Source organism: Brachypodium distachyon, chromosome 4 (genome assembly GCF_000005505.3).
Source record: "Brachypodium distachyon strain Bd21 chromosome 4, Brachypodium_distachyon_v3.0, whole genome shotgun sequence".
In the NCBI taxonomy this organism is placed as follows: domain Eukaryota; kingdom Viridiplantae; phylum Streptophyta; class Magnoliopsida; order Poales; family Poaceae; genus Brachypodium; species Brachypodium distachyon.
Window position 1 is genome coordinate 11,630,919 of NC_016134.3, and position 25,329 is coordinate 11,656,247.

Genomic DNA, 25,329 nt, shown 5'->3' on the forward strand with positions numbered 1-25,329 from the left:
GAAAGGAAAAAAAGAAAGAACAGAGTACTATTACGTGTATCTAAACGTTCTTTGGACATAGATACATCAATATTTGGATAAAATTGAGTCACTTAACATGGGACATGGGGAGTATATCGTATACCCTTTGTCCCACCGGCAGACCCCTACAACATTTGCTATTAGCTTCCTCAAAAAAAAAAATAACATTTGCTACTGTATAAGGTAGAACTACGCATTGTTCACGTGCAAAATCACGACAATTAAACGGAGAATTAAAGCTAACAACAAAGGAGTGTGTCCATATACAATCTTGACGCGGCAGGTAGTTGCGTCGCAATGCAATGAAATGCGATCGAGTATACATCACCAGTTTTGAATGTGTCCCGACAGACAGAGAACAGTCCAAGCACGTTAGTACGTTACGGCTGTATTACCGGTATAAAAATGGCAATGGAGTTAAATAAGCAACAACTCCAGCGCGCCTCTTGCTTACACAAAGAGAGCACGCAGAGTATAACAACATATATATATACACATACACATGTGTGTTGCCCAGCTGCCCACATCAGACAGATCGACCGATCGATCGAGGCATATAAGAATTGCCAGTGTACATACATACATGTAGTAGGCAGCTCAGCTAAGCTTGGCTTTGCTTTGGTTGCTAGCTAAGGTAGTTGCAATGGTGATGGAGAGCGGCGACAATGGTGCCTCGGCGAGGGAGAGGCTCCTTGGCGGGGACGGCGGCGAGGCGGGTTCGGAGTCGGCGGTGGCGGCGGGGACGCTGGGGATGGTCTTTGCCAGCACCGGGGTCGCCGTGCTCGGCTCCTTCGCCTACGGCGTCGCGGTGAGCTTAACTAGCTAGCGGCATTCAAAAAAAGAGTACTATCTCACACACAGCCATCATACATCTATACTGCCCCACCTTCTCTTGAGGAACACTTGTGAAATTAATTTGTGTAATTTGTTTTTTTCTTCTGTTGAGGAAAACTTGTGAGATTAATTTGTATGTCGTCTTTTTGATGCAGATCGGCTACTCGGCGCCGACGCAGGCCGAGATCAGGCAGGACCTGCAGCTAACACTCTCCGAGGTGCGTACGTACGTAGTACGGAGTATGTCTCAGATTGATGACATGTGGGGCCGGATCAAGCATTCCCAAACTGGATGTCAACGGCGTTTAATTTGTGTCTGTCGGCCAAGCGAATTTTTAGAATCTGGATACATGTGCACCTACTATATATTTAGAAATACCTACTTTTAAGATTTTGATAAAAAATTTTGAGAATACAGACAGCTATCGTAGTTTATAAATTTTGTTGAAGTAAATATAATCATTTGATTTCTTAGACGTGAGAAAATCACAAAAGGAGTTACTAAAATAAGTTACCAACATGTTGTGCATAAATTTATTTTGTGAGTTTTGCACATAACTCCAGTAATCATAACTATATATCGTTTTACAGTAATTTACCAAGATAAATGTGTACTCATCCTCTCTACCGTGATGTTTTTCTTTTTTTAAAATTTTCATAAGCTTAAATACGATTGTCGCGAAATTTCAATAAAGGGATGCCTAATAAGTAGCACTTTCTGTTTCACAGTAGTTCTACCATTGACATTCCCAGCTTCTCATCGTTGTATATAATTCTGATCTGCAGTACTCGGTTTTCGGTTCGGTAATAACAATTGGGGCGATGATCGGAGCAGTTGCAAGCGGGCAGATTGCCGATGTTGCTGGACGAAAAGGGGTATGTACACACCAGAATAATCATCTTTTTCTAAATGTTAATTCAACTATTCTTCACAATCTTTGCAAATGAAGAATATTCTTTGCAAAAACACTACAACATTAGTTAATAACTCTACTCTTTTCTCTGTGTATGTTGGGAGCAGGCTATGAGGGCTTCTGCTCTTGTCTGCATTGTCGGATGGCTGGCAATCTTCTTTGCACAAGTACATTTCGATTCTCTTTTTTTCTTGTGCATCATACCATTGTCTAAAGAAAGTTGATGATGATGTGCCTCATGATCTAAATTTTCAGAGTGCTGCTTCACTTGATTTTGGGAGATTCTGCACCGGGTTTGGCGTGGGGGTGTTTTCATACGTGGTATGATCATCATCGCGTGGAATTACTGAATTTTCAAATGATTCTCCAACTTCACTGACAGGAGCTCTATTGACTGAACAGGTGCCGGTTTTCATCGCAGAAATAGCTCCCAAGGCTCTTCGTGGGGGGCTTACAACTCTGAACCAAGTAAATATTTTCCTCTTTTAAGAAGAATAGGAAGTTGTATTGACTGAAAAGGTGCCGGTTTTCGTAGCAGAACTTTTAGTGAAAGGTCTGAAATTGTTGCTTGGATTGCAGTTGCTGGTATGTACTGGATTATCTGTGACGTATATTGTCGGAACGGTTGTATCATGGCGCATGCTGGTCATAGCTGGTACATACATACAAATGGAAGATCTTATGGTACATGGTTTTGTGGTCATTAAACTCATGTCCTGATAAGTTTTCCTTTTTGACAGGACTTGTTCCATGCATGATCCTCATAGTTGGTCTCTTCTTCATCCCCGAATCTCCTCGATGGCTGGTAATTTATCAAAATGACATCTTAAAATTTGAGCCTGGAAAAAGATTGTCACTCTTAACAAATTCAGCACCAAATGTTGTCCACAGGCAAAAGTGGGCCGGCAAAAGGAGTTTGAAATAGCACTGCAGCGCCTCCGTGGGAAAGATGCAGATGTGTCCCTTGAAGCAGCTGAAATCAAGGTTTGAAGCTCCTAACATATTGTTTCTAGATATTTTGTCGGTGCAGAAACGTACGACGTTGACATGGAGTTTCTCTACATGCAGGAATTCATCGAAACTATTGAAAATCTTCCGAAGGCCGGAATTCAGGATCTCTTCAGTAGGTCTTACATCCGGCCTGTCATTATCGGTGTCGGTCTAATGGTTTTCCAGCAATTTGTAGGGATAAATGGCATCCTATTCTATGCCAGTGAAACTTTTGTATCAGCTGGTAAACTCACAAATCTCAGACTTTGGCGCACTTGGTTTCATCAGTCCTGGAACTCTTAACTAAATTTTCACTGGTGACCTGCAGGGTTCACTTCTGGAAACCTGGGAACCATCTTGATGGGTTGTATACAGGTGAAAAGAATAATCGATATATGCACATATTGATCAATTTCTCAGGTAAAAGTTAGTTTTGACTGCGTATGCAACTCATAATAGGCGCCAATCACAGCACTTGGAGCTCTACTGATGGACAGAAGTGGGAGAAGGCCACTATTGTTGGTAAGTTGTGTACAGCAATTTTAGAGTGCTAAATATTTTACTCCGGAAAGTACTAAAAACTGAACAATTTGGACATTCCGATTCCTCTTTCAGATTTCAACATCTGGACTCCTCGTTGGATCTCTTATGTCAGGGATATCATTCTATCTCAAGGTACTTTTCAATGCGTCGCAACCTGATGGGGTTGTTTATATCTTTTTTTAATGCAATTTTAATCGTATCGGATTATCTGTCCAATGTAGACTCATGGGATATTTGCAGAGCAAGTCCCGGTAATCGCACTCACTGGCATACTGGTATGTGTTCATCTGAAAAGGATTCAATTTGTTTTTTTCTTTACCGAGAAGGATTCATTTTGTTGAACAAACCTGATATTAAATCCTTTTGTAACTGAAACAGGTCTACATTGCAAGCTTTTCACTAGGAATGGGTTCAGTTCCTTGGGTCATAATGTCAGAGGTAGAGTTGGCAAGAACTAAAATATCAAAAATCATTTCCCCACTGATGATTTCAACGAACACCATATTAACTGATGGATGTTACACTGGATTGGATGCAGATATTTCCCATAAATATGAAGGGAATCGGCGGGAGCTTCGTGACTCTGGTGAACTGGTTCGGTTCGCTTGCAGTTTCTTTCGCCTTCAACTTCTTCATGAGCTGGAGTTCTTCAGGTGAGCCAAATCTTCTCCCAACCATACATATATAGTTCATGGTTGCCTATCTTCTGAATCATGTAGGGATATTACATAATTCATGTTTGTCTAATTTGCAGGGACATTCTTCTTCTTCGCCTTTGTTTGCGCCATGGCCATTCTTTTCATTGTGAAGGTCGTGCCAGAGACAAAAGGCAAGACCTTGGAAGAGATTCAGGTTTCCATAAACCATGGCACATAGTGGATTGGAGAAGAACCAAAATAATACGATGTATCTTTGCTTGTCCGTGCAATTGTAGAAAATGTGTATGAATATGTAACAAAGATGGATATGCCACAGGTGCTCTATACTGTCCTTGATAAAATCAGGGCAGCCAAACGACACAGAAAATTGATGCATTGATGTATCTATCCTTCAAATAGAGTTACAAGTGCCTCTTCTGTTAGATTTGAGACCAGTCTTTGTGCTTCCACAGTAGTAGTATGACAGAACGATCTAAAGTGAGCCAAATCTCATCTGCTGCTGTCATCAGCTGAGAGCGATGGGCATGCAGTCAAATAATATTATATAACACCTATACAACAAATTTCATCTCCGCCTTTCTCGACATCGACAAGGTCACAATCTCACATAAATTACAGCCGGTTCTCGACCGATGGTGTGACATGTCGCCACTTGCAAGTCCTGACTTCTGATTTTGTCAACTAGTAGAGCATGCCCCATGACTACTATTCCAAGATTCTGGCCCTACAAGAATATCACAATATCATAAATTTTGAAGCAACCATAATGCAGCAAGGCAGCATGGCTAAGAAAGCATCAGATATTGTTGTGATGGCTAAGAAAGCAGCAAGGCAGCATGGCTAAGAAAAGCATCAGATAAGGTAAACAGCATAAGAAATATGAGGTATTGTGAACTTGTGATGAATAAAAATAAAATAAATGGCTTCACACCAGATATTACTATTTTTAAAAACAAGATGTCAAATATTTCTGTTTAAAGTGAAGTATCACACTAGAATACGCCATACTATTGCACCATCTTTCTACATAAATACATTTGCACTGCAGGTGCCACACCTGATGAGACTTAGCCATCAGTAGGTATCTGCTCTTCCTCAAGCTCCATTTTAGATATGAAGCATTCCCTCTCAAAAATCAGGAACTCCTGAATAGAACAATTACGACAATTTTGTCTGATATTAGGAAAGCTCAGCAGTTATTCGACTAACAAAGCAAAGAATGTAAGGCAACCTGTAACTGCTGCTGGCTGAACAAATGCATCAATCCGGAATCTGATGAAGCAACTAACTCGATGAGTTTGTCACAATGATCTAGAGAATCCCCTGCTTCGGAAAGCGAGATAGATGCCTGAAAAATAATGTCAGATATGGATATACCACATATATTTAGTCTATGACTGAATTTAATAGGCAGACACTTGTAGAATCTATTAACAAGATCACCTGCATAGATCGTAAAATTGTTTCTGGTAGGCAGCATCTTCGGCAAAGCCCTCGAATAATATAAGCAGCAGTACATTCAACCGAACCATGACCATCAGAATACCAAGCATCAAGTCGAGATATTTCCATTGAAACTCCAGGTTGAAAACGATTGAGTTCACCTGTCACAATAAATCATTCACATAGCTGCTACACAATATTATTTGGCTTAAAAAAGAACCTAGATCATACTAACACCCTAAATTGTAGATACCTTTAAAACCAGCAGCCATAATTGCAGCAAGAAGACCTCCATCATTGGCTTCATGAAGTGCAATCCCATCACCTTCTTTTGCCAAGCAGCGAAGTGCAACTTCTATACAACAAGGATCTTTAGAAGAAACCTTAACATCAACCTGATCCATGATTGGTACAGTCAGAAGTTGCACAACAGACATGATAACCAATAACTAGAAATTGAAATGTAAGTTTCAGTAGTCCTTATTAAGCTCCACGAGGTAGGTTAGATTGACCAACGAGCAACGGGTGAAGAGAGGTGTACTCAACCTTCAACTGGCGATGCAGCACATCCTGTTCGCTGACAGTTGAATACAGTGCACTTGTCAGTGCCGTGCATGATGTTGCATCTGGTAGCATGCATTCTCCAGAAGGTAGACAGAGTATTGCAGTTGCATGCAACTCAAGGAAAACAGTGTCTGTCCACTCAAATGGACTTTTCTCAGCGGCATTTAACCATGGTCTTTCTTCCCCTGATTACGAAGGAACGTCACATATAAAACAATGTCAAAAAGAAGTTCAATACTTCCATATACTATCACAAGTTTTGCAGTTTAAAAACCTATTCGTAATACTGATGCACCATGTATTTATGAGTGTTTATTTACTCTTGAGAAAAAAATAATAGAGGCTTTCCATTTCAATGTGTCAATGAACATCTATTGACTTACTGAGTAGTAACAAGAATGCCAATTCCAGCGTTTGTCTTGCTGCAGCAACAGCTTGATCTTTTTCTTCTGCTGAAAGCATTTCAGGAGGAACAGAAGAATTCTCCATCTCATATCTAAGCCAACCCCGGTATGTTGCATCCAGGGAGTAATATTCATGCTGTTTCACCAAACAAGAGCAATTAGTTTGACAAGAACAACAAGTTACTAACTAGATTATAAATGGAAATAACAGAACTAACAGCATCAAGAAAAGATGCACATCACATTAGATAAAAACAGAGATCTTACCCAATCTTCAAACTCTCGTAAATTATCAGATACCTCCTGATCTTCAAATGAAAATAAATTTTCCTTCTGTTTCAATGGTTCCGCAAGGATGGCAAGTAACTTATGTGGGCCTATTGGTAATTCAGGAACTCTCCTCATTGATATCAGGGAAAACTCTCTGAATAGCGTGTTGCTGATGACAAAGAAATTAACAAAGAAGGATGAGTATCATTTCAGCAATAAAAAATAATTCCACACTCACAAATAAAAAAAAATGAATAGGGTTTCATAAATCAAAGAGATATTCAATGGTAACAAAGTATAAAAAGACAAATGAGTGCTGTTTTATGAAAATAAAGATGGAATGAAACAAGAGGATAAACCAAGTTTCTTTTTTTTTCGAGACCTTGTAGGAGGACTACATGTATGATAACCATGCTTTTCTCTGGCAAAAGAACAAATTAGATACTCCCTCCGTCCAACAAAAGATGTCTCAAGTTTGTCAAAATTTGGAGACATGACTTAGTGTATAGATGCATTCGAATTTGGTCAAAGTTGAGACATCCTTTGTTGGACGGAGGGAGTATATATTTACCTATGCATCAACGCCCGTATCAGAAGTTTCCCTGTGATCATCTGAAAGCCTGGAATTGAGGATGGTGGTGTGAAGCAAAGCCACTGAATGACCATTGCCTTCTGAAGTGCTTGCAAGTGATGCCGTTCCGCAACATCAGAAAAATCTTCATCATACTTGCTAGGTTTCATTTCTCGAGATCTTGAAAGAACTCTGCATTGATTAAAATCTTGTTAGAACATCTCCACAGGACAGGTGAGCTAGATATCTGGACTTAGGTGTATTCTGTAGCTATATGTATCCCCACAATCACCAAACCTCTCAATTATCTCTTCAAAACAAGCCTTGGACGCATCTCCAGATGAGAATGGCAGATACTCCACAGCAGAGAGGAAAAGCTTGTACATGGTATGCAAGCTGTTGCAGGAAAAAAAAAGTGAGGCCAGCTAACCAGAGTCTTGCAAGTCAGCAAAATAAAGCATCAAAGATAATAAGTTTGAGAATGTTTCAGCATGAAACAACAAAAACATTAATATTACACATTTTATTGATGGAAGAAAAACAGATGAATAAACCTATAGTTAACAGTGTAACTATTGTGCCTACTAGAACTGTATCAACTCAAACTTTGGAGAGAGAGTATTACTGTATTAGGAAGTATCATAAATCTAAGATTACATGCAAGTGATGGAAGTAAGATAGCTAGTAAATTACAACACAGAGAAATATTGGGAACAAACATGAATGGTTTATAACATGTACAGTTCTACATCATGCACTAGTATGTCAAAAGACAAAAACCAAATAAATACCTATGTGACTTTCCACCAGATCGCAAAGGATTAAAGGGTATAAGCATATGGTAGTAATACCTGCTATTTAACCTTAGTTCCATCATTTCCACAAACAAATCAATGCAAACATCACGTTCAAGCTGAGAGGCATATACTCCAACCAACTCCTCTTGCTGCTCTGAAAACAAGTACCTCACATACCTGGAAAGAATCATTAGTGTTACTATTGTGATAAAATAAAAGCAAATGCAATGTACCAACATAATGTGGAGAAACATGTGAATAAAAGATTCTACAGAAGATAAACAGGTAAGTTTAGTCTGTAGGCAAGACGCCACTAGAAGCAAAGGATTAGGCCTTTTATTCAATCAAAAGAAGGTTTGCTACTTATGCAATTTCAATATTATGACACCTATAATTTAACTGCCACCAAACAAAATTGATAGTTGAAAACTAACGGATAACAACAGCTATACCATTTTGATATGGCATAACTCAAAGAGGCTAAAGAAAGGGTCAAAGGAACAGTTTACAACAAAATATTACTTACATGTTGATGATGAGATCACCAACAGTAACCAGCTTTTCCTCAAACTCGTCCTCCATTTCCTCGCCGAATAGGTATCTCAGAACAAGAACAATATGTGCCCCAAAACGTATCATCTCAGGATCATCACGGGACCTAAGTGGACTTAGAAGTTATTATATGATAAGCACATTAAATATTTGGATGATATCTCCACTAACAAAAAAGCAATACCTTAAAATGTTTTGATCCTCTTCAGAGGGTGACACCCATGACCATAGAAGGTCAAGAAGATGAGCTATATTTCCACTCATGAGATTCATCTACCAAATAAACAAACATGAAGTGGATAGACAAGCAAGTGATCTTATGTTTCAATTATATAATGGTTAAAGCAATGGAGGTCTTCAATTTCATGGCTGTTTAAGTATTTTTCAACATATGCGTATTCTAGTTAGTGTCATGAGTGACCAGAATATACGATCAGAAGTCCCGTCGGTGCACGCATGTGCTACATGTACTTGAGGCCACCCCTCCCTATGTTTGCTTCTCCTCTTAATGAAAGGATGCGCAAACGCTTGCTACAGTATGAAAAGAGAAAACAGTATAATATTCAAATGCTTGGATTTCCAGAAGAATTATCTACAAAATTGAAAAGCATGTCTAAACTAGTCCACAAACTGACAAATTGTACAATTTAACTGCACAATCAGTCCCCCACTTCCAGTTATTTAATTAATATCAAACAGTTTATTGAGATGTACTAGACTAAACCACATTAGACTGAGCACTTAGTAGACATAATGCATAGGAACTAAGGAATAAAAAGTCAGCTTTCTTCAGTCTTCGGAATGCATCTTACCTCAATTTGACGGTGCTGCTCCCGACATGCTCGAGAAACAGTTTCATGAACAAGGTCACTGCATCAGAAGAAAAGAGTGGCACATAAAATAGGCAGGCAAACTGTGGATACATGCAAGGACTAAATAATATACCTTGAATGGAGTTTCTGCAGAAGTGCAGCAATATCACGAGGTTGCTGATCAAGAACATGGTGTGGCCAATTTTCTGGGCCGGCTGAGCTGACCATAGGCTGGGTTCCATTCATGTCATCATCAAACTGTTTCTCTTCTGGTCTGCTCGTTTGGTATTGAGATAATTCTAAATCCACTTGAACATCTAGCCAGGATTTTGCAATTGCCCAACAAGCTGACTAGGAAACGGGAAGGAAATAGATGGATCACATGGAGGTACATACCAGCATCAAAAGGAGAGAATAATACATTAAATACAATTTGGAAGGCACGCTTATAAATGAGTTAAGTAAGCAACATACCTCCCAGTCAGTACAGATCGGCAAGGTACGCTTCAAGTTACTGCACTGTAAAGCATATACAGCCATCTCATACCGACCACCATCATGTTCAGCAATTTTCTGCAACAGCATTATTAGTTGAGTTTGAAAAGGCATCAAATATTGGCCACACACACATAATGAACTAAAAGTCATTTGCAGAACATTTAAATATAACAGCAAAAAAGGTGCTCCCTTCGTTCCAATACAAGGCGTATTAGATTTCAATAAGATAAGGCCTTGACCAAGAATAACTTTTTTTTTGAGCTTAAGAATAACTTTGTTAATATGTGGTTTATATGACATGAAGTTGGTATTACTATATTCATTTTCAAAAATACTTAACAATAACTGTGGTTTCAGATCTTATAAGCCACAAATTAATGGAGTAATTCTTAGTCAAAGGCTGGCCTTAACGAAACCTAATGCGCCTTATATTTATGGAACAGAGGAAGTACTTCAAATGAGTACAGTACATGAGCTTACTTCTGAAGCACTATATGATGCCCATTTCCAAAGACGCCACTGCCGTCCAACACCACTTTCCAATTCAATGGCTTGTAGTGTTCTAGCCTTTCCATTCTTTAGCATGGCCTCCAGGGAAGGAAAGAGATCTATGCCACCAAAGGGGCAAAGAGTGGCAGCTCTCCATGCCTGAATATACTCGGTATCAGCATTCAAATAAGTAAAGACCATCATATGAAATACATAAGCCAAAAAAAGCTGACCTACCTGTCCAGCAGACCGGCACAATTCACACGCCTCTTCTAATCTTCCAGCTCTTAAGAGAGTCCAGATATCTTCTAAAAGCAATTCACCTTGCTTCTGCTTGCACATAAAGGAAAGATGATTTCTAGATTTACTAAAGGAAAATTCTAGTTGCTTCACTAGCGATGCTTAATGAGAAGGGATCCCTGGAACCAGGTTTGCTTTTCTTTCTTATAGTGCTGTTGGTCCAGTAGATTTTGCTATATTTAGTTAAGATTAAATTTGTAAGATTAGATACAATCCAACAAATGCTATGTTAAAGTGGGGTTAGGGAGGTAAACTTGGTCTTTTGTGACATAAATAATATTAAAAATACTCCCTCTGATCCTAAATTCTTGACTCAAATTTGCCCAAATATGGATGTATCTATTCTTAAAAAGCGTCTAGATACATGTAATATTTCGACAACAATTTAGGATCGGAGGGAGTAGTTCTGATAAGGTTAAATGGAACCAATTATAACTCATATCTGCTGAATTTACATATCTTCATAAACAATTGGCATCTCTACGAGAGGATCTTTACACTGTATTTTAGATAGTAAAAATAGCCTACCTTGTCATCGGGAAGAAGTTGGGCTCCTTCACGAGTCGGAGCATCAAAATCCACATGCTTCACTATGGTAGAATCATCATTATTCTTTCTCTTTAAGTACCTCTGCGTACGATGCCAAACACCAGAACTTGGTAGATATGAACCAACATGAGATCCTCTCACCTACATAACATACATAAACACCACAAAAACTGCATCATCAATTCGCTTGTGAATAGAGGCTAAAATGTCACCTATTTCTTAAAAACTCAGCTACTCTACAACTTATCGTGTGAGTAATAACTATTCAAAATAAGACGGCCAGGACAAATTTTATGAAAGAGCCAAGTTAAGACGGTCATGATACATCTTTGTAAAAGAGCCATGTGTACATCAGAATTACTTTCCTCCATCCAGTTTATTAGGCATCTTTCATTTTGGCTGTTGTCAAGAATTACAAGGTGCACACTTCTTTCAATACATGTTCGTTCAGTTTTTCTCTCATGTACTTAGTGCATGCCATTAATGTTCTAGAGTTTGCATGAAAACTTCAAAACGACGCAATGCACTCAGGGTTTAATGCCCTTGCTCTGTCATCTTGCATCTCTCTCTTTCCGCTTAAATTCTGGCTCCGATTCACCTCATGTAGCGCCTGGTGGCAGTGCAATGTCTTAGGCTGGTGCATGTAAGTGCAGATGCACATGCATGCCTGCATTTTCCTTTCACTGATAATTCAATGCTGCTGTAGTTAGTAGGTGGTGGTGACACAGAGAAGAGTTGCACTGACTATATTAAGAAGGGTTCATTAGGGTTGTTTAAACAATTCTAGTGCCACAATGGTCCATGTGCTTTATATTCCTGCATGGGGATTGTATATTGTGCCTTAATCACTTTAAATCAAATACTCTGCACTACGTTAACATATTATAGGGAGATGCATCTCTTTACTTTCCTAATTGATCATGGAACTTCTCGAATTTATATAACTTAAGACAGGTTGCTTCATTCTATCAATCATAAGCCGTTACACAACTCCCATATTCAGAACAGGAAATAGGAGAGATTAAAATTCTTAATTGAAAAACTACCATGAGACTCTTACTTTTTTCTCCAAATCGAGACCTTCAGAAGCAAGTCCTTCAAGCCAAAGTACAATCCTGAGACACAATTGTGCTGTAAGATCTGTTGCAACAAAGCGGCAAGACTCCTGATGGGATGTAGTTGGTGACTGTCAACAAAAAATAATGCATTCTTTAGATGGATCTATCTACAGATGAAAGGAGGACAACGTGCACAGAAAAAAGACTTCAATACATTCACAATTAGACGTGTAGCTTACCACGAATAGCTCTTCAGGAAACTCCTCGTTTCCTGTCATGTGGAAAATAAAATTTCAGTGTTCACCAGTCATTGCTACTGCAAGGAAAAAAGGATCTATGGAGCAGTATATTTAAGTGATTTGTTATCAAGGCTGTTACCTTTCCCATAGAGGTACCAAAGAAGTGACCAAGAAGCAGCTTCGTCGAGCAATAGTTGTGCTTTTTGCTGCATAAGTTTATCGTCCACCATTCGGAGCTTTCCTGTGGTAGCAGACCTGAAAAATTCAAAAGCATTACCTGAATATCCCAAAATTGGCATACGAGCTTGAATTATCCATCTTTTCATGATGAAAGATTGGAGTGGATAACATGACGTTTAATTGGATCATACAGATATAATTAGGCTAAGGTACTCTAAGAAATGCCAAATAAACTATTCTTAATTAGTACAAGGTACACATCTCTTATGTAGGGAGATGGATGACCTGTCCACTAAGGAACTAATCATATCATTCCTAACTACCGGGATATTTTTCCCTAATTGGATAACTGTGGCAAATGGCAGAGTGGCAAAGAGTTCCATCAAGAGTTAGTGAGAAGGAGAACCTAGTTGATCTTAGGAAGTTATACATATTGAAGATATTGCTAGTGTATGTTAATACAAACCTTATTGACTCTGAAGCATTTCTGCATGCTCTCTCAAATTGTAAAATTGCATCTGGGAAGGGAATCAATCCTGCAAACAAATGAAAATGCCACATAACACAATTAGCTCCTTGAAAATCCAATCGGCTGGAATGAAAGAAAAGGGATTACTATACATCATGCAAAGATATAGCTAGAACCTAGAAATATGCATTAGCCCAACTCATGTTTCAGGTAACCAAACAGTGCAATGTTTCTGGTAATAGATAACTGTATAGCAAGGTCCTCTGAGCCTGAGCCCTGAGCTCCAGAAAAAAGAAAGGAAGAAAAGGCACATTAAAAAAACGACTACGAACATAACTCCAGATATGAGCAATTTAGTTTGCAAAGGGTCCTCTCTAATTGTGTTGATGAAAAAGTAAAAAGAAAACAAAAGGTTGCACATTGACAGTAAGACATCGATCATAATCATATAAACATCAGCTAATAATAATTCAAAAAGGTGCAAAAAATATCCAGATTAATAACTATCAATTACCAAAGGCATGCAAGATATAAATAAATGCTCATGTAAAAAGCTTACTAACCAGATTACATTTCTACACCAACCTTGTATCGCAGAATCAAGAAGGGATGCAAAGATTGTAAAAGTTGTTTCTCCTTCTTGTGGCACATCACCCTCCAGCTTGACCGGATTAAATGCCGACCTCGCCGCCTTCCTACCTGAACTGAAATCCGTGTCTGGTGCAGAACCACCATCCAGTGATGTCCTTCTTTTTGCTGATCCAAACAGCTTCGATCCATCCAAGCCATCAATGTCAGAATAATCAGAAGCCTCCTGTTTGATTTCTTCAAGGAGTAGACCAGCATTGGGCTGCCTGTGTATGCTGTTGCCATCACGCAACACCCTTGCTTCAGAGAATCTGGAGACTGAGGTCCCCAACAGTGGGGAGTCATTTGAAGAAGATAGTCTCTTTCTGGCAAATTGCAAAGGAAAACAATAAAATCAGCTAGTTTAGCAACTGCTCTCACATTTCACACAAGTAGGGCACATTAACCCTTCCATGTATTTTTAGCTAAACCAAGTATTCCACCACACACAAAAACGGAGCTTGGTGAAGAAATATGAACTAGAGTACTTGTATTGTCTTGCAGACATCTTAAATAGTACAACCTGGTGGGGCAATCAGCACTTGCATGAACAACGAATGAAGAACTACCACACAGTTCATTATGTATCCCAATAGTAAGTCACCAATTTGGTTGTCTACTTTTATTTGAAAATGAGATTGGGCTATCTAATTGTATGTTCTATCCCTGGACGCTAAATAACCAAGTCTCACATCAGAATAGAGCTACTAAATACTTGAGAAAATGAAGAGCATGCCCCCATTTGTCGAATCACGATGGTCATTCTCAGAAAGAAAAAATGCTCCGACTAAATGAACAAACCATTTGCTTGCCGCATCTAAGCATCCACTGCCGAGGCCAACAGATCTCCCCCACTCAGCACTCACCATATTTCGCCACCCGATTACCGGCGAGCCACCAACGCACACCTCGAGCGCTCTACCAAACCACGGCAACATACGAACAAACGCGCCCAGCGAGAAAGCGGGAGGGGGAATAGGGCAGGCGGGGCGTCTCTCACCTGTAGCGGCGGTACTCCTCCCGGAGGCGGGAGGACTCCAGGTCCAGGTATCCCGGCGTCGGCAGCGGCCGCCGCGGGGACGCGGACGGCGACGGGTCCACCTCCATGTCGCTCGCCGGGAGACGCTAGGGTTTTGATCCCTCCCGCACTCTCCTCCTCGACTCCAATGGCTCCGCGCCGGCGAGACCTCGAAAGCCCAAACCCTAGCGGCGAGCGCCAAACGCCCAAACCCGGTTTCTTCCCCCCCCCCCCCCCTCTCTCTTTGCTCGATACAACCGGGCCGGCCCACGTGTATAGAGCGGAAAAGAAAGTCCGGCCCACCATGGGCCTCGCGGCTGGCCCGGGCCAGAACTTCGGCCACGGCTTCACCGGCGCGCCCGCGGCTGACTGCGGCTACTTTTCTTTTAATACTGACGTTGACGGTTGCAAAGCTCAAGCTCAATGGAAAGGGACGTCAGCTATTGTCTGCAGAGATGAGAAAGGAAGGTACCAAGGATCGTTGGCTCGAGTTTTTGAAGCAATCACATTGTGTCACCCTCGAGGCGTACAAGCTCTATCTCTAGCCAAGGATATTCATGCACAAAAACTTTATATCGCATCTGATGCATCGGTGGTGATCAAGGAGATTATTGAAGGTAGCAGATGCTTCTATAGTGCCATTCTTCAGGAAATTGGAGTCTGGAGTCGAGAATTTAAAGATGTTTTTTTTTTCATGAAAGGTGTGACTCTAACACAGATGCCCATAGTGGGTGTGTTATCCCTCCAGCATGGTGGATTTGTACCTGTTTCGATAAAGACCGCGTTTTGAAAAAAAAAGCACGTTCTTCTATGAGTCCAGATTATTCTAAAAAAATAATTGTATTAGTCCAGATCCGCTGTGGACGACCATGGCGGCGGAAGCGGCCGCCGGCGTGCCGCAACTCCCCGAGGAGCTGATCATCTGGGAGATCCTGACGCGTCTCCCTGCCAAGCCCGTCGGCCGGTGCCGCGCCGTGTGCCGCTCCTGGCGCCGCGGCCTCACATCCGACCCCAAATTCCTCCTCGCCCACCACCGCCGCCAGCCCTCCCTCCCGCTCCTCACCACCGAAGACGACCATGAGCGGCGGATCGACGCCATGGACCACCGCACCGGAGAGCAGCTCCCCGTCTTGCGCACGGACCGCGTTTCCGCCGCCGCGAAGAACCTCGACCTCGACCTCGACGTGCTCGCCTCCTGCGACGGCCTCCTCCTCGTCATCGCCTACGGCGGCCTCCACATCTGCAACCCGGCGACCCGCGAGCGCGCGCCGGTCCCGCTGCCCCAACAAGTCTCCTGCGTCGCCGGGCTCTACGCCCACCGCCCGTCGGGGTCGTACCGGGTGCTTCGTCAAGAGGGACGAGGACGGCCACGCCGTGTACCACGTGCACACCGTCGGGTCCGGCGAGAGCGAGCTCCGGTGCGTCGGGGAGCCTCCGGCGCCGTGGGCGTCCGGGGACATGGTGCTGGCGATGCCCATGATGGGGTACCTGCAGCCGCACGTCCTGGCGGGCGGCAGGATCTACTGGCACCCGGTGATGCTGCCCGGCGACGGCAGCACCGGCAAGGTCAACAGCATGCTGGTGTTCGACACGGTGGCCGAGTCGTTCCAGCACCTGCTGTCGCCCGTCGACGGCCCATTCCTTGAGCTGTTTGAGATTGATGGCACTCTCGGGTTGTACAACTACAGAGGCAGCACTGCTAATCTCTGGGTTCTACAGGATCACGAGCGATGGGTCTGGTCGTGCAAGCACCGGATCAAACTGCCGGAGATGCCTTTTCTTCTCGTGCCGTACTCTAACGCCGATATGATCGTGCTTTGTGCGAAAGGGAAGGGGACAGGCATTCGATGGCAATATCTGCAGCACGTTTCTGCTACGGATGGCAGTTCGTCGATACGGTATAAATGGAGTGTTTTTCTCAAGCTTAGGAAGCTGAGGTTCAAAGAAAGTCTTGTTCGGCATTCCTTCTTCTCGGCAAATGATGGTGATTCCGTTGAAAACCCGTTGTTCCATGGGCTGTCAACTGTGACAGTTCTTCCCGATGAAGCTCTGAGGAATCCATGATGGCAATGTCTGCTGCAGAGTGATGATTTCGAACTATCATTAATGATGTTTAGTACTCCCTCCGTCCCAAAAATAAGTGACGTGGATTTGTATATTTTGGGACGGAGGCAGTAGTAGTTTTGTTTGTCGTGCTAGGTCGCCAAGTATCCAATAAGCAACAAAAGTACTGATGAGTAACCTGTTATGCAATTAGAAACCATGTTTTTTTCCCTCTTCACATACATTTGTGTTTTGCCATTTTGGCTTTGTGCGTTTTGTCACTGGTAAGTATCTCCGAAGATCAATTGATGTTTCGTGGAGATTTAGATAAGTTGTACTTTATCAAATTCTGATGCTTTCAATGTAAATTTCTTTCTTAGCTTTCTTCCCTTATGCCTACTACACGGACTCTTAATGTTTATAGTCTAGACACATTTTTTGGATCTATGTATCTCGTGTAATTTCTGTTGTGCTACTCTTTGCGTACCCCTTTTGCTGTTTTTGCAATTCTTGTAGTAAATCTCATATAATTTAGGGCTTTGAGCTACCAAATTGTGATAAATTTCTACTTGTTTGCTAATTTTACTGTGTACAAAGTTAATCTGCCAGACTATCAGGATCATGAGGACTATCACTTCGTCTCATTGCAAGATTGGTACCCGGGTCACAAAATGAATGCTAGTAAGATACATCATGTTTGTTTTCGTGATCTTGATGACGTTATCTCCATGAAATACATTTCTTCCATGGGAACGTATCCAGTGAAAATTCTTACAGACAACGACCACATAGTGTTGAGGAGCCCAGTAATACACTGATAGGTGTATCTGTCTAACATTTCAAGTCATTCGGATGAGAGTTCTCTAAAATAATTCAGATGACTTTGGAGTATCTGTCATTATGTTTGACATTTCAAGGGAAATTCAGGTGAGAAGGGATGAAATCTCTTGGAGTTTTTGCTGTGTCAAGCAAAATCGTACAGACAAACCATGATCATGAGATACGATATTATCACTAAGATAGTGATATCTGTCTGTAGCATTTGCAGGCATTCATAATTTCAGATGCAGAAAAGGAAGCACTGACATGGGAGTGAGTGTTCATGGAAGGCGAGGACGGGCGTACCAGAGGTGGGCGGTGGCATGACGATGAGGAGCAGGATGAAGACATGAAGTCGCTGTGATGCGAGAATTAGAATTTCTGCTTGATTTTTCCACTTCTGTTTTGATTTTGAATCTGGGCTGTACTTGTTTCTTTCTTAATCAATATTTGTATTCAGTGGGCCGTTCTGGTGTGCGCCTAGCGTATGGGAGAGAGGCCGAGTGCTAAGTTTTCTAGGCCCAATGAAGCGGTGATCCAATGGCACTACAAGCACAGATTCCACATGTGAGAGGGCTCAGAGCTCACCCGTGGCACTTTTCCCAAAAAAAACACATTGCATGAGAATATGAATATCGATAGGTCAAGTAGTGATAAAAATAAAAATGCAAGATAGTGATACATATACGGATGCACAAGTATGCACCTGGCTTGCTTTTTAGTACTCCCTTTGATCGGTATTATTTGTCTCAAATTTGTCCAAATACGGATAGATATATGTATGTGTAAAAAACGTCTAGATACATGTAATATTTCGACAAGTAATCCAGGTCGGAGTGAATATCATTTTCATGTAGTATCAAACCATAAAACAAAATGGTACATATACACTGGGGTATGAAGTTTGTACTAAATTGATAAGTTTTGATCAAAAAGTATGTACATATAATTTCCGAGTCATTGTATATAGCAAAGAAAAATCAAGTACACTTATAGTTAATTATTTTTTTATTGCTGCCGAGAAGTCTACATATTGCCGAGAAGATATGATGCACCCATATATCAAACATATTGTTCTGCTGATGTTTGAAAACACTACACATCAACCAGAAATAAGTACATGCTAAAATGGCTCCACATCACTGCAATAAAAAGAAGAAACCTCCGAGTCTACCAACTATTTAAAAACTGCTGAAACTTCACCTCTGTGACACCCTGGGCAACACTTACGGTTGCCACACGTTTAATGCCAGGAAGTTCTCCTGCAGACATTTTAGAGAACAATGATCTAGGAAATAAGAAATGCCCAAACGCATGAGAATACTAAAAAATAAAGTACAGGATTACTCTAAAATCTAAATCTTCTGTTTCCATGGCTGAGAAAGTCTAATGAGGTGCTTCAGAAGGTCTGTATTTTATATCTTTAACAAAGAGCTGAATGCATGAAAGAATTTGTGAAGAGGACTAAATGGCGTCCTACTTTGTCGGATATGATGCAGAGGAACTACATAATTCTTGGTGCAAGAAACAAGACTTCTGTTCTGTTTATTGATGTTCTACCCAATAGGTCAGAAGTCGTTTGACTGATCACACCGACAAACAAACCAAAATATTGACAGTTGAAAAATGAGTTACAATTGCTTTGAGCACTATTTGATTGTTTACATGAGACGGAGAAATAAACTGAAACAAGAAGAACAGCAACCCCCCAATACGCCACAAAATTCATGTAACCAACAATCAAATAGTGCTAAAAATTCATGGAGAAGATCAGCACTATTCGGAGATTACCTGGTTTTGTGTGCAGGATTGGTATTGTAAGGGGAGTCACGAGAAGGATAGACAATATACTTAACCAACACAACAACCCCCCAATACGCCACAAAATTCATCCACCACACTAATGTGCAATGATATCATGTGTGCGATAAGTTAGCAAAGGGGCATGGCAGAATACACACACATCGGGGTGTGGTCACAGCCTCAATCCGCAGCAGAAGATAGAGAACGAGCTGGGCATCGATCAAGCATGTTTGTGTGCAAGTGTACCGTGTACGTGCATGCATGCAACATACTATCTCCGTCTCATATTAAGTGATTTTCTATTACACATGTATCTATATAGACGCTTTATAAACTTTCTATTACATGTATCTATTTTTTTTAACTGAACGGAAGGGGAGTCCCCTACCTTATTATAAACATTGCCAAGAAAGGCATCATCTTACAGGGAGATATGCAAGAAGTACAGGGGGGAGAGGAGGAACAAATGCAAAAGACTACTTTTTGATTACATCATGTAAGAATACCACACACACATTTAATCAGTCCATGAGTCTATCAAGTGCTGGGCAGCCTGTTTCTCGATCTTTTTCATACGTAAAAACCACAATTTGAGGGTATCTTGACATTGACGGACAACCATGGGGATGGTAAAACGAACATTGTCAAATACTTTACAGTTTCTTGCTAACCATAAATTCCAAAGAATTGCCACAGTCATCGTGTCCCAAACTCGCAGCCACACCGAAGGTATTAGATTCTTAACCAAAGAGAAAAGGTCCTGGACTTCGTGGTTAGTAGAAATAGGAAAACCAAATGATTGCCGGACAGCTACAGCTCTTGGACATGAGATCGCAAGATGGTGTACAGTTTTAGAGTTACCACAACCATACGGACAGGCGTTGGAAGCAATCACACCTTGGAGTTGAAGCGTAGCTCTAACCTTAATCCTCTTTTTCAGCATCAGCCATGCAAAAATCTTGCAATTTTTTGGTGCAGAACTTTGCCAGACTGCCATGGATGCTTGGCCTAGAATTCCCCCAAAGTTTTCAAGTTGATATAAGTTCTTAACTGAAGAAGGATTTAGAACTATCAAATTTCCAGATCCTAACATCCGAAACTCCTGGCTGAAGTTGAAGGTTTGTTAATAAGAGGCGAAGATCTTGCATTTCAGAACAGGCTCTGTCTGAGGTGAGGTAACGGTGAGGAAATACCCAGAGATTATTGACAACACAATCTTTAACTGAGATGTTCTGTCAAAGGGCATGCGAGAACAAGGCCGGAAACCTAATGGAAAGAGGTTCATTCACAAGCCAAGTGTCATGCCAAAATGAGATTGAGGATCCTTCTCCAATGACCACCGTAGTGACATCTCTATAGATACTAATATAAGAACTAATTTGTTTCCAAATAACACTTGTCTTCTTTAAGGAGTCACCAAAGTCTTTATTATCATAATGTGCTCTTTTTACCCACTTTGTCCAGGAAGAGTCTTGATTGATCATAAGTTTCTGAATAAATTTTGTCATTAGACACTCATTTTGAATCGCAAGATTCTTAATGTTCAATCCTCCTTCATTGATAGGACAACAAAGTTTATCCCAAGCAAACAAACAATCACTGCCTTTAACTTTGTTCTTTCCTTTCCACAAGAAAGAACGACAAAGTTTGTCAATACTCTCAATAACCCATTTAGGAAGTTTGATACAAGACATATATAAAACTGGGAGAGACGATAGAACCGAATTTGTCAGTGTCAGTCTTCCACCTTTCGAAAGAAAATTCATAGCAAATCCAGAGAGTCTTTTGTCTACAACATCAATAACCGGCTGGAATGCTGCTTTAGGGAGTTTAGAATCAGATATAGGCATAGATACATCTATATTTGGACAAATTTGAGTCACTTAATATGAGATGGAGGAAGTATATACGTGCTCGCTTGCGTCCAAAGATTTCCATGCATCATATACCTATATATCTACTAGTTGTATCTCTTGGCTACTTGGGAGTGTGACCGGCTTACATCTTAACATCTGCAGCCCGGCCGGCATGGAGAAACCAATATTGCTCTAGCCAGGGATGGAACCAGCAATTTGAGATGGGAGAAGCAATTTGGGTTTAGGGAGGCAAAATTAGAAACTAACCCATTTTAAAAGAATTTTTAATGCGGCCCGCCCACTTGTCTCCGTCCCTGGCTCTAGCTTCAGCTGGATTTGGATGGCTTTGGTGTCTGGCTAAATTTTCGGAAGAGCTCCTTGAGAGTTCAATTTATTTTACCGCGCTAACTAAACACACTCGGTCGTCGATCTTTTTTTCTCTCTCAGCTCATATGTTTTAGAGAGTGCTTTTTATGTGGTTCCAACACTTGTTATTGGTTCAACACTATGTGAGATATGTTTAATCATGTGTGTCCTCCACACTTAGCTATTTGTCACTTGTACACAAGAAGTTGCCGGTGGCTTTACGCGGTGCCTACGCTCCCATGATTACCACCGTCTACCAAACGGAGTGCATCCGTCTTGTTAGAAACCCGTGATCGACTCTCTCGTTGCAATCCAGCTCAACCGCGCTGCCATCCCCGCGCGAGCTTTGCACCTGAAGCGACGAACCCACGCACGTTGGCAGCTCGGCCTCTCAGCGACTGTGCGCGCGACGGTGTGAGCTATTATGTGGTTAACTGGATTAGCTTGACATGAACTAAGATTTGGCTAACTCATCATGTGCATGCTACATTTTAGCTATTTGTCACTTGTACGCAAGAAGCCCCGAGCAGCTTTACGCGGTGCACACTCTCCTCTCGCTCACCACCGTCCATTGAACCGAATGCGCTCGCCACGATAAAAACTCATTCCTCTCTCGTTGCATTCCAGCTCAACCGCACGCGCTGCCCCTAGCCACCCCTATGCGAGTTCTCTCTTGGCGCGACCGACCCATACAGGTTGGGAACCCATGCCTCTCAACAACCTTCCACGTGGCAGCATGAGTTAACTGGATTAGCTCAACATGAGCTAAGAATTGGCTTACTCACGGTGTATCGCTACCTCTTAGCTTTTTGCCACTTGTACGCAAGAAGCCCGGTCCCGACAGCTACTTTACGCGGCGCCCACGCTCGCTCGATTACCACTGTCTACTGTTCTAAATGCGCCCGCCTCAGTAGAACCCACCTGAGCCGCTCTCGTTGCATTCCAGCTCAACCGTGCTACCCCCGCTCCCCTTTCTCCGTGCACGGCGCCAAGCTTTACCCCGGACGCGACAGTAACGAGTAACCCACTCACACCGGTAACCCCCCGCTTCTCAACGATCGTCCGCGTGACAGCGTGAGCATGCACGCGCCGTCTTTGGCCTCTTCTCCCCTGAGTTAGAACTGCCGCGGGGTTACGCCAAACGCAAACTTATCTCCAGCTGACGTGCGGGACCGGGCGGTGTGTGAGTGACGCCAGAGCCAGAGATCATGCTTTTCGACGTGACCGGGCAGAGCCGCAGCCCACTGGCAAGATGACGTGAACTCTCACTCACTCAGGCCACAGCTAGCTGTAACGACTAACGTACAGCCAGCTGCAACCCAACGGACGCGTGACCCAGACGACAGAGCACGCTGACGAGCGGGCCACGCCACGCAGCTGGTCCACCATGTCAGTGACCCATCCCTTGCGGCGCCCTCGTGTTCTGCGGGAAACGGAAACGGCAGAGAAATTACGGGCCTCTGCCACTGTGAGCGCGCTATATAAACCCCAGTTCGTCAGCAATTCCGAAGAAAGGAGAAGATATACAGTAGTGTATCCCAAAACTAGCTTAGCCATGCTGCGGCGAGCAATGTCGCCGGCGTCGGGGCACTACTACGCGGGCCACCGGCAGTGGGGGCCCTGCACGGAGTGCCTAGGCACCGAGAGTGGCGAGGTCGGCGGCCAGGAGGACGAGGTCGTCCAGCGGCATTTGTCCGCCGCCGCTGCCGGAGCCGAGGAAGAAGAAGACCAGGATGAAGGGGCGGAGGAGCAGAAGCAGCAGGAGGAAGCGAAGGAGAAGAGGCGGCGACGCACGGCGGCGAAGGCGAGGCCTCTGTTCCCGCCGGTGATGCGGAGCGTGGCGGAGGCGTCCCTGCGCGCGGAGCGGCGCGGCGGGCGGCTCATCCTCACCGAGGTCCCGCGCCCGCCGGGGATGCCACGCGGCTTCTCCCGCGAGTGCGGCGCCGACGGCCGCCTTCGAATTCGCTTCTTCTACGCCGTCGCCCCCGCCGTCGCCGAGGAAGAAGAAGAAGGCGAAGACGAGGCCGCCGACGAGGTTCAGAAGAAGCAGCAGAACCAGGAGGAGGAGGAGAAGGGGGCAAAGAAGGAGGATCAGGAAGCGGCGGCGCCGCCCGATCAGAGCAGCAACAGCGGAGGCGCCGCGGCGGCCGGCGGAGGCTGCGGTGCCAACGCGGCCGGAGCGGAGAAGCGCGTGCAGATGGGCGCCGTCGTGGGGATGTGAGAGCGATCGATTCGATCGATGGAGGATTTTGAGATTCGAGCTCTGGATTTGAATGCCGTTACAGGATTGGGTGTCATCGATCGTCCTTGGTTGCTACTAGCTGGATTGGAGTAGCTGCCGCTGCCGCTGCCATCTTTAGCTATAGCTTTGTGAGCTGCGTTTCGCATTAGTATTCATTTCCGTTCTTCCGTTTATTTCGGTTTTGTTTGAGAGGCTTCAATTTTCCTTGCGCGAGAGCTGCTAGCTAGCTGCGCGTCGTCGGTGTAGATTTGAGTTTCGTCGATCGATCTTTGTATGTGGGCAGAGTGAGTGAGTGAGTGAGTGATCGATTTGGTTTGCGGATTGTACTAGGATCGAATAAGCTAACCAGCAGCTGGCTAGTATCTCTGTCTGCGTGATTATCTCTTTTGTGTTATTATGGAACTTTGTTTAATTATCTCTTGATCGAACGATGCCTTATCAGGTGGATAACTTGGCGTGAATGATAATTTGGCGCATGCAGCAGTTAGTGTCGCGCCTCAAGCAAGCAATTAAGCAATGCGGCCGGATTAACTCTTGGATATATATGGCCGGCCGTTGCGTAATTATTATTACCAGGTAGTGTTCCATAATTTATATACGGAGCAAAAAGAGAAAGTACTAACTTAGTAAAAAGCATACACTCTCGTTTCTAAATTATACTCTAGCCGATTGTGTCTCTTGCGTTGACTAGCTTCACTTTCCACGCCAAATGAAATCTTTTATTTTGGTTGCCACAGCTATTGCTTACGACTGATCGATGGGCATGGGTTATAAGGCGACTGCATGTTTCGAGATTCGATTTTAACCATCAATTTAAATAGTAAAATGTGGGTTATGTGCTGGAAAAATTATACGATTCAATTCATATTCCAAAAAATTAATCAATGTTTGTTATATTGATGTTTCGAGATTCAGTTTTGACCATCATCAATTTAAACAGTAAAATGTGGGTTATGTGCCGTAAAAATTATACGGTTCAATTTGTATTAAAAAAAACCAATGCTGCTATTATGCTGTTAATAATTGCTTAATTGGTGGCCAAAATTGGAGCTTGGCATTTGAGGATGCACTATAACTCAGGAAATGAGAGAGTACTACATATAGTCGACCATCTTAACTGGTTGTGGCGCCCCTTCCCAATGCACGACTTATCTCCTTATCTACATCTTAACTTAGTTGCTTACTAGCTAGATCTAGTTTCAACCTACTCTAGATCTTAACAAATTGTGCCATCCCTTGCCAATGCGTGACTTATCCTTTTCTACATTGTAATTAGCTGCCAACTATGACTAGCTCAATGTTTGTAGTTGTGCCGTCCCTTACAAATGAGTCGCTCATCCTTCTCTGCGTCTTATGTGTGATGCCACCGTCACGCTCATTCGACCTACGGACTTACACC

The 25,329-nt window shown here is 42.7% G+C and overlaps 2 protein-coding genes and 1 pseudogene across 2 annotated transcripts; 2 read left to right on the top strand and 1 right to left on the bottom strand.

Moving 5' to 3' along the window:
• Nucleotides 1-533: 533 nt before the first annotated feature.
• Nucleotides 534-4,383, top strand: LOC100831664 (sugar transporter ERD6-like 7). The gene is made up of 17 exons (XM_003575710.4): nt 534-829; nt 1,011-1,073; nt 1,642-1,731; nt 1,877-1,936; nt 2,025-2,090; nt 2,172-2,237; nt 2,349-2,424; nt 2,510-2,574; nt 2,661-2,753; nt 2,838-3,003; nt 3,088-3,134; nt 3,219-3,281; nt 3,375-3,434; nt 3,524-3,577; nt 3,681-3,740; nt 3,841-3,955; nt 4,057-4,383. The coding sequence occupies exons 1-17, from the start codon at nt 665-667 to the stop codon at nt 4,176-4,178; spliced, it is 1,431 nt and encodes a 476-aa protein (XP_003575758.3). The 5' UTR covers nt 534-664; the 3' UTR covers nt 4,179-4,383.
• Nucleotides 4,284-15,022, bottom strand: LOC100840966 (nuclear pore complex protein NUP107). The gene is made up of 25 exons (XM_003577244.4): nt 14,784-15,022; nt 13,742-14,109; nt 13,154-13,223; nt 12,647-12,762; nt 12,508-12,539; nt 12,271-12,396; nt 11,190-11,351; nt 10,599-10,691; nt 10,353-10,520; nt 9,849-9,947; nt 9,508-9,725; nt 9,375-9,432; nt 8,747-8,835; nt 8,537-8,668; nt 8,065-8,187; nt 7,511-7,609; nt 7,214-7,405; nt 6,640-6,811; nt 6,352-6,508; nt 5,951-6,153; nt 5,658-5,799; nt 5,405-5,565; nt 5,193-5,309; nt 5,019-5,106; nt 4,284-4,685 (listed from the first exon to the last, which is right to left on the bottom strand). The coding sequence occupies exons 1-24, from the start codon at nt 14,888-14,890 to the stop codon at nt 5,029-5,031; spliced, it is 3,282 nt and encodes a 1,093-aa protein (XP_003577292.3). The 5' UTR covers nt 14,891-15,022; the 3' UTR covers nt 4,284-4,685; nt 5,019-5,028.
• Nucleotides 15,023-15,080: 58 nt separating this feature from the next.
• On the top strand, nt 15,081-17,287 carry LOC100833195 (annotated as a pseudogene).
• Nucleotides 17,288-25,329: the final 8,042 nt, after the last annotated feature.

What these genes read in the sequence shown, in the direction of transcription:
- LOC100831664 (XM_003575710.4), top strand. Translation starts at nt 665, where the DNA reads ATGGTGATGGAGAGCGGCGACAATGGTGCCTCGGCGAGGGAGAGGCTC. An exon ending in TTGAAGCAGCTGAAATCAAG is followed by an intron (nt 2,754 to 2,837) that starts GTTTGAAGCTCC and finishes CTCTACATGCAG; the next exon opens with GAATTCATCGAAACTATTGA. An exon ending in CATGAGCTGGAGTTCTTCAG is followed by an intron (nt 3,956 to 4,056) that starts GTGAGCCAAATC and finishes TCTAATTTGCAG; the next exon opens with GGACATTCTTCTTCTTCGCC.
- LOC100840966 (XM_003577244.4), bottom strand. Translation starts at nt 14,890, where the DNA reads ATGGAGGTGGACCCGTCGCCGTCCGCGTCCCCGCGGCGGCCGCTGCCG. An exon ending in TCTTGATTCTGCGATACAAG is followed by an intron (nt 13,224 to 13,741) that starts GTTGGTGTAGAA and finishes ATTTGTTTGCAG; the next exon opens with GATTGATTCCCTTCCCAGAT. An exon ending in TGCTGCATCGCCAGTTGAAG is followed by an intron (nt 5,800 to 5,950) that starts GTTGAGTACACC and finishes ATCATGGATCAG; the next exon opens with GTTGATGTTAAGGTTTCTTC.